The 8,338-nt window shown below is 37.8% G+C and overlaps 1 protein-coding gene across 2 annotated transcripts; it reads right to left on the bottom strand.

Annotated features, from left to right (window-relative positions):
* Positions 1–3,880: 3,880 nt before the first annotated feature.
* On the bottom strand, positions 3,881–6,441 carry LOC113024001 (uncharacterized). Of its 2 annotated transcripts, XM_026170547.1 has the most exons (4): positions 6,110–6,441; positions 5,943–6,024; positions 5,352–5,684; positions 3,881–4,991 (listed from the first exon to the last, which is right to left on the bottom strand). In XM_026170547.1, exons 2-4 carry the CDS (start codon positions 6,001–6,003, stop codon positions 4,603–4,605), a joined length of 783 nt encoding a protein of 260 aa, XP_026026332.1. In that variant the 5' UTR covers positions 6,004–6,024; positions 6,110–6,441; the 3' UTR covers positions 3,881–4,602. The 2 variants fall into 2 exon arrangements, with proteins under 2 accessions (XP_026026332.1, XP_026026330.1); XM_026170545.1 differs by lacking the exon at positions 6,110–6,441 and having other exon boundaries at positions 5,943–6,099.
* Positions 6,442–8,338: the final 1,897 nt, after the last annotated feature.

The raw sequence follows: 8,338 nt of genomic DNA, 5'->3' as shown, positions 1-8,338 counted from the left end.
CTTTTTTTTTTTTTTGTAGACATTTTTAGTCCAGTTACGCCTGAATTGTCATGTTTGAGCAAGATTTTTGCTGCTCAATGTGGAGCTATTATGTAAAAACAAGTAGCTTTTTGTTACATTCATCTTAAGGTTAAAAAGGGAGCAATGGGCCATATATCCTCCAGCTACACTGTGACAGTAAGCCTTATGTAACTGAAGATGCATCTGTGATACTATATTCCAATTCTCTGTAATATTTTTTACTGCCGAAGAAGCTCATGAAATCATCATTACAAAAAGCTAAAGGCTCAACAGAGCTGTCTTTGTCTGTCTGACTATAGGAGGGCTTCCCCCTCAAAGATCAAAGTTGTGGGATTTTGGAGGGTTTTTCCAAGTAACTGCTTTGAAGCGTGTTTCTTTGGATTGCACCAATGAGCTGGTCTGCTTTGATTTATTTCTAGCATTTTCAGAAACTCGGTATATTGAGTGTCATAGTGAAAGTGTGTGAGTGCACTAATGGAGTGTATATAAAATGCATATGTTGGATGTATGCAATGCATAGACCAAGACACAAATAAACACAGAAAACACAGTAAGGTTTTACTGTGTTTGCTGAATTTTGCTATGAAAGTTGAACGTTTTATTCTCAGAGCTACTGTGTTTGCTTTATTTGTTTCACTGCAGAAGGTGTTGTTTAGTTCTCCAGCAGTGACACAGCACAAATTACAAAGTTGAATAACCTTTCTTAAATGAGGTTTATAGCATATAGCTAAATTTTCAGAAAATCTAAAGTATTGTGAAAAAAAAGGAAAACGAGAAAGCAGATTTTTTTTAGTAAGGTCATTTCCTATTGATAAAACTACAGTGGAAGTCCTTTACTGAGCTCTCCTGCTTGTAAAGACATGCATTATTCTTTTTCTTGATTAAAATCTTTATTTAAACTTCAAATGTATAACATCCGACAGAAGAGCATTACATTAAGATTCAGAATTAAACTGTTAATTTCAAATTTAATTAGCTCATTATCACTCAGTCTGCAAGAGAATTACTTTGCTGACATTTCTGTAATTTGCTTTGTTCTCTGCAAGAACACTTAATTTGCATCATTAGCATTATTTTTCAAAGTTAAATATGTGACAGATCAATTTCGGTGCAAAACACATTAAAACAACACAAACATTTTCATAAAACATATCAGGACTGATGTGCTGTGACACTGCGGGAATATACATTTGTTTATAGAGCTCCCCAATTATGGGGTGGAAAGTAAGTAAGTCCCAGTTATGGACATTAAAACCACATTATTGTAAAAACATTTTTATTGTCAAGACGATGGTTTGTGTTAGGCAGGCATTAGTTAGGCTTCCATTTGTGGTCAGGACATTGCATGTGTATAGATGTGTGTGCTGTGCATCTGTCTGTGTATACTGTGTCAGGTTTGTACTGTAACTGGATGCATCTGTCAGCTCTCAAATATGTGACCTTGGATTGGTTTACCCACTAGATCTCAGCCAGTCTGCTACATGACACTGATTTAGTGAGAGCATTAGCTGAGAGTCACTCTGACTTGAAAAGCCTCTCAAATGTTCTGTCTGAAGAGGGTGCAGTGAGCCGTTAAAAGGCTCAGTTTTTGCCTTGGAGCGGGGTTTGTCCTCTGGCGTTTAGGACTCACTAGTCAGAGATTGAAAAGCAAACTGAAAGATGAGGAGCATGAATAATGACTTGAGGCAATATTCTTGCTCAAGTTTACTGTAAGCATTTTTATGAAACTAAGGTGACCTGTCATAAAGTGTTGTGTGGCAGGAAGATTGCAGACTCGGATGCAGGACTCATAATTCGGGAAAATGAACTAAAGAAGGCAGCTTCATTGCTGTAAACTTGCTAAAAAGTACAAGAGACAAATAATATGGGGGCAGAAGCGAGAAATACATACAGTACAAGGAACTAAGAAACACACTGAGCACACAACATGAGGGAGGTCACAACAGGTGCTACAAGAAACTGGGGTCTTAAGTACACACAGGAGGTAATTAGGAAAAAGGAAGACACTAAGGAACACAGGTGAACCAAATCAGGGAAAACAAGACATGGGAAGCAAACGTTTTCACAAAGCACACAAGATGAGGGACTGGCAATATAAAACAGGAAGTAGCAGAACACCAGAGACGGAGACTTAATAAAGAATAAACTCAAAACACCGGGTCAAAGACCCAGGAGCATTGCATGAACAGGTTTTCATGTGTGGTGTGTTACAAGCTACTTAAAGAACAGCCCCAGTCAAACGAGCTGGCTATTATCACTTTTTAGCTAATGAAAAGAAAAAAAGAGAAACTTTAATCTGTATTTTGAACATGCACGCTATTACTTGTTGCTTGACTAACAGTTCAAATATGTCCTGGAGTATGACGTGTTTCAGAAGGAAACTGGTCAAAGAGGTCATCTTTTACAGTCTACATTGTGGCCGAGAGTTTTATTTTCATGGGACTGAACAGCTACACACATAAAGCAGTGCTCCAGAGACGGACCTCACACACACTTCAAAAGATATTTTCATCGCTCTGTTTAAAATTGTTGTGTATTTTTTTTCTTTTCCATTTTCATTGTTTAAGTCTGACAGCAAGTGAAATTACCACAACATTTTCTCCTGTGCTTTCCTGTGATGTAACTATTTTGATATTTGATTTACTTTATATCAATCAGCTCTCACCTGGAATTAATGATTCTGAACTAAATTGCCTATGTTTACCAGGCTGGTGCAAAGTGTGGTAAATCAGCCCGTTGAATGAAAACATATTGCTCCCTAGGGCTGCTCAATTAATCGAATTTTAATCACGATTACGATCTGGGCTTTCAACGATCATTAAAAATGACTGAGCCGATTATTAGCCCCTCCCTAATTTATCCGCGACACCTTAAAGGCCGGTCCGTGAAAATATTGTCGGGCATAAACTGGTCCGTGGCGCAAAAAAGGTTGGAGACCGCTGATTAAGAGGACCCGAGGGAAGCTCGGAAAGCTAAGCAGAAGTTATTTGGAGAGTGACTGCCGTTGGTTGAAAAGAGAGTTTAAAAAAAAAAAACTTCAGTGGTGTTGCACACTATTTTATATTATTTTTTTAAAGTCATTGTTAACCCTTTAAAGCCGGTCAGAGCAGCACGCTCCGTTTTGCGTAACTATTTTTAAATCCCCGTAGAACCTGAACCGTGTAAGCTAGCGCAATAATTTGTTTTGCATATGAAACCGGAGGAGTTGTACTTACATCTGATGCCATCAGCTTGTCCTCGGTCACGGTTTCGTTCCACATATAGCTTTGCAAAAATTGCATAAAAAGCGCTTGCAGGAACAAAAACATAATATTCCAGAAACACGCTTTGCCGATCCTATCAGCTGTTCGTAACACTTCCCACAGTGAAATGATGCACATGCTGTTTTCTTTGCAAATTTGCATCATAGGATTGTTTTTTGTTTTTCCTGCAGTATATAAAAATTGCTGTATCTCCAAAATAAAACTATGAAGACACTCAAAATAAATTTCCTGTTGTTGTAAACTATTTTTTGCAACTTTATTGTATTTAAAGTTTTGAGGGATAAGCCTCTTAAATTTCTCCAAGTAGAAATATATGTAAACAAAACAAAAGCGATTTTCAATTTTTTTTGTAGTTTATTGCACTTTTTTGCAATTTATGTAATTACTATGGACTTAATGCATACATATTATTAAAATATGGGCTATAACAGTTGTATTGATGTATAGCAACTTGAAATGCTCCCACAAATGGCACTACAGCATGTAAAAAAAAATAATATAACCTCTGGTGGACTTGGTTCTATAGTAGGTCTTAAAGGGTTAAATAAATATCGTCAAATAATCGTGATCTCAATTTCAGTGAAAATAATCGTGATTATCATTTTTGCCATAATCGAGCAGCCCTATTGCTCCCAAGTGGTTCCTAAAGCAGCTACTTCTAGTTAGCAGCACATATCACCAGAGGGCAGCATCTGTCCAGAAACTCTAGACAGATTTATTGCTTGACTGAAAGAAAAGGGGGTTTGCTACATGACAGTTCTGTATTTCTGAAATAAATCTAACAAAGAGCCTTTTATGGTCTTCATTCATAGAGAACTTTTACACAGATGACAGTGCTGGACATGCTTGAGAAAAAAACATCCATGGAAAGGTTTATAGCTGCTGATTAAACTGAACCAGTATAGAGTTTTTAATCACTTTAGCAATTATAAGAAAGTGCATTTTCTCTGAGAGTGTTTCCATTTAAACATCTCCTTGTGTTCTTAAAAAGATCCGTGAAACCACTGTGCATTTCTCTCCTAGCCTCTATTGAAGCCAAACAACAACACATTTTATACTGTTATGATTACTGGCTGTCTTCTTATCACCTCACTGTGGTGTGTAATTTTCTCGTTCATGTCAGCCAATAGCACAAAGGAAGAAAGATAAGCCTTTGGATTACGCAAGATGACTCACTTAATCTGATTCTCGACGCCCTGGTTTTGACAAAAAAATCCATAAGTCTCAGTACCTTGTTGCTTCTAATCAGTGTTAATCATTGATTCATGCCTCCCCACATTCCCTATGTCTGGTGACACTCCGTGTGGTGGGAATTCCATTATTTAAATATAACTGGAAGTAAGATTAAAAGGCAAAAAATTGTTCTGGTACTTTCCCGGGCTGTAACTTTGTTGCCGTTGGAGTGTGTTCCACTAGTGCTCTTCTGGGGTTTAGGATTCTGTATCAACATACTTGCGATGTATTTGTCAGACACGGTGCTCTTCAAGGAGCAGTTGTAAGGCCCGTGTGAACTGTTCCGCTCCAGGTAACTGTGGATAGTAAGCCAGCCTTGTTCGTCCACACTTTTTCCGGTGTACTGTTTCAGAGATCCATCTGAGAGGTTGCGGGAGCCGTGGAACCAGTGGACATTTCCGTCTGGGTAGACTTGCTTGAAGGTGCACACAGGTCCCGTGGTCGTTAATTTACCCTCCACGATCCCACCACACTCTGCAGGGAAAACCACGAGAAAAGTTTTAAAATGCACTCGACGCACACCGCATCATTCAATAATCTCATTTAGCGCGTGAAACTATTAAAATCCTACGCCAATTTTTGCTGTCAGATGAATCACAAGGAAACATTTGCTTAACATTTGCTTAATTATTAACATTTGTGTTTAGATGCATTTTCTTTGTATTTGGTCTGATATGTGTTCTGGTAAATTTGGAAGCAGAGGCAAAAAAGAAGACTGCAATGCAAAAGCAAAGTAAAAATGTGTTTTGTAATAAAAGTTTAAGAAGTTTAAACATATTACTCTGCAATATTATAATTTGCTTTAATAGGAAAATTTAATTGAAGAACTCTGACCTTGTAACTCCACTTTAGTAGATTCATTGAGTGCTCCTCTGTTGGAGCGTTGCTTACACGTGTATTTTTTTCCGCTCTCTGGAGGGAGCATCTTTTTGAAGATTAGCGACAGCCGTCCATCTTCATATTCACAGGTAAAGTTACTCAGAGATGCTCTGTGGAGTTCAGTAGTGATCCCTTTACTGTCCACAGAACACAAAAGTGTTTCCTCTTTGAACCACTGCATAAGTTTGATTGATATTCCATGATGAACCGAGGATGTGTTGCAGTTGAGGGAAACTTGCTCGCCACACTCTGCGGTAATCTTGGGACTAACTCTTAGTTTCACCAACTCTGCAGATAACGATACAGACAAAGAAATGTTTCATGTTTCGTTTTTTTGTGTCTTAAAGTTGGAGGAGGTAACGCCATCACACCATTATTACATCTTTATTAGAATATTCACCCTTTAACACTAACTTAGATTTAAATTTATAGTTCAGATAAGTTAATATGATCCAAAGCTGCAAAACAGTTGTCGCAGATATTTCAAACTCTACTCAGCAAATACTAATTTATAGTAATTTAGTATAGTTTAGTAATTTCACATACCTTGTGTTGTAAAAGCAAATGCAGTCAGAAGCCAGAGCGTGTGCAATGCTGTGAATCCCATTGTCAAATCTTTCACATTTCTCTGTAACATAGAGAACCATCAAACCTAATTAGCTCTCGGTAAATGCACACTAGGTGTTTTCCTGCAGACAGGATGGAAGGCTGACCTTAAAGCCGGATTCATTAACCAGATGTCTGTTAAGTCTTGTTGTTCACCAAAATGACCTCTCGAGAACTGCTGCTTCTCCTGAGCCCTTATTCAGAGCTTGTGGTCCCACAGTCCTTTTGGCTCGTCAATAAATTCTGCATATGCCGCCTCAGACTTCAGAAGATATGAAGTTAATCATTACTTTTAAGTGGAATTACCGGGAAGGCTGAAGCCGTATCCCTGTGAAAGGCGTGGTGTTGAAATCTAAACAACAGTGAGGCTGGAAAGGAAGTGTCGTATTTCTCTGTGTGAGTGTGTGTGAGTGTGTCAGTAGTAAAAAGAACAGACAAAAATGAGACAAAATGAAGACCTATTCATAAAGCAGTAAAAGCCACCACAATCAGAGAATTGTCTGACTTTCTTTGATGTGCTTCAGCAATCTTCTGTAGCTTCATTTTGCTGCATTCATCTCTGATATAGATTTTTTCCCATGGGGTCATTATCCCTGTTTAATTCTGTTCATCCAACCCCAGGGGAAATGCTTTATTGTAAGCTGTTATGGTGTGAAGAGCCACTTTCACTCTGTTAAGGACTTCATTGTGTGTCACTGTAAAGTAATGAGTCATGTTATTTAAAGCTGTTATATCATCATGGGAAAGTGACAAGTTTCTGACATCCACTCGTCACTTACCTTAACCGGGCACAGAGATGGTAAATAAGTGATTTTGCACATCAGTGGCAAATACTGTTTTCCAGCTTTAATAACAATACATAACTTGTATTCAGCAGAAAAAGACCAAAACCACTATTCATGTGTTCTATATTTCTTGTTTTGCTGAATAAAGAAAACAGAAGGAGTAAATGAATGAAAGCCTACTGTGCGAGTAAAAAAAAACTCAAGAGGTTTATGAAAGATTTATTATCAAAAGATTTATCATCATTTGTGCTAATAAATTCTGCCTGTTGCAAGATTTATTATCACAAATATATATTTGGTGTTTTGCACAATTTCGTGTAGTATCTCCTAAAAGGCTGCGTCAATGTCCAGAAAGTGTACATGATAATGAGATTTCATTGATATGGTTTCATTATGGACGAACTTAAAGCTTGTGTGGTATAAATTTTAGTTTGGATCTCTACGCATCAATCTTAATTTTGACTCTGTGCTCACTTTTCCTACCAATTTGCTAAGAGCAAAAAAAAAAAAAAAAAAAAGGAGAAATATTGCTCACAGTTGTGTAACCCAGCTAAAAAATTGAATTAATACACAAAAATCAAGATGCCTTTTATACAATTGCTTCATTAGGTACACCTTTGCAACTACATGTCAAAACAAATATCTGATGTTTGACAGATATCTGATCTACCAATCACATCACAACAACTCAGACAACTTGCTGGTTGTTGGTCCCAGACGAATTGGTCAGCTGACCTAATGGGATTTTCCCACATAACCACCTCTGGGATTTTCAGAGAATGGTGTCCAAAAAAGAGAAAGTATCCAGTTCTCTAGATAAAACGCTTATGAACCTTATGGGGAGGCAAAAGTAACCAAAATAACCACTTGTTACATACAAGACATGAGCATCTCTTAATACCCAACAAGTTGAACCTTGAAACTAAATCATTCCTGTCAGCTCAGAACAAAAAACTGAGGCTACAACTCGACAACAGATGATTGGAAAAATGTTGCTTGGTCCGCAAGTGTTATTCGGCATGGACAGCATGAAAGTGTGGTTCAGCTTGCTAGTGGTCGAATGGTGTGAGAATATTTTTTGTCACAATTTTGGACTCAGCCTACCTGAGTACTGTTGCTGACCATGTTAATCCCTTTATGGTGACAGTGTACCTGTTTTATGATGGCTGCTCACAACAGGATAGTTTGCCAGGAATCTCCAATCATTTTGACACTCCTGGCAATGACAATGAGGTCAGTGTACTCAAACGGCCTCCACCAGATGTGGTGGAATGGAAGATTCTCATCATGCATGTAGAGAAAAAAATTGCATCAACTGTGTGAAGCTATCTTGTCAATATGTAGCAAGATGCCTGAGGAATGTTTCTAGCACCTTGTTGAATTGATGTCATAAAGAATTAAAGTAGCTCTGAAAGCAAAGCGGGACCAAGCTAGTATTAGCAAAGTGTATAAAATAAAGCAGCTGGTGAGTATATATGTTTGTCCCAGGAAAGAAGTTTTTTTGCTTCACCATTTTGGAAATCTTGTGAATCTTGAAATGTGTGTTAAATT

This window comes from Astatotilapia calliptera, chromosome 6, assembly GCF_900246225.1.
Source record: "Astatotilapia calliptera chromosome 6, fAstCal1.2, whole genome shotgun sequence".
In the NCBI taxonomy this organism is placed as follows: Eukaryota; Metazoa; Chordata; class Actinopteri; order Cichliformes; family Cichlidae; genus Astatotilapia; species Astatotilapia calliptera.
The sequence above is the reverse complement of the archived record's forward strand: the minus strand, read 5'-3'. Positions and strand labels throughout refer to the sequence as shown.

What these genes read in the sequence shown, in the direction of transcription:
- LOC113024001 (XM_026170545.1), bottom strand. Translation starts at nt 6,033, where the DNA reads ATGTTACAGAGAAATGTGAAAGATTTGACAATGGGATTCACAGCATTG. An exon ending in ATTTGCTTTTACAACACAAG is followed by an intron (nt 5,685 to 5,942) that starts GTATGTGAAATT and finishes CGTTATCTGCAG; the next exon opens with AGTTGGTGAAACTAAGAGTT. An exon ending in TACTAAAGTGGAGTTACAAG is followed by an intron (nt 4,992 to 5,351) that starts GTCAGAGTTCTT and finishes TTTTCCCTGCAG; the next exon opens with AGTGTGGTGGGATCGTGGAG.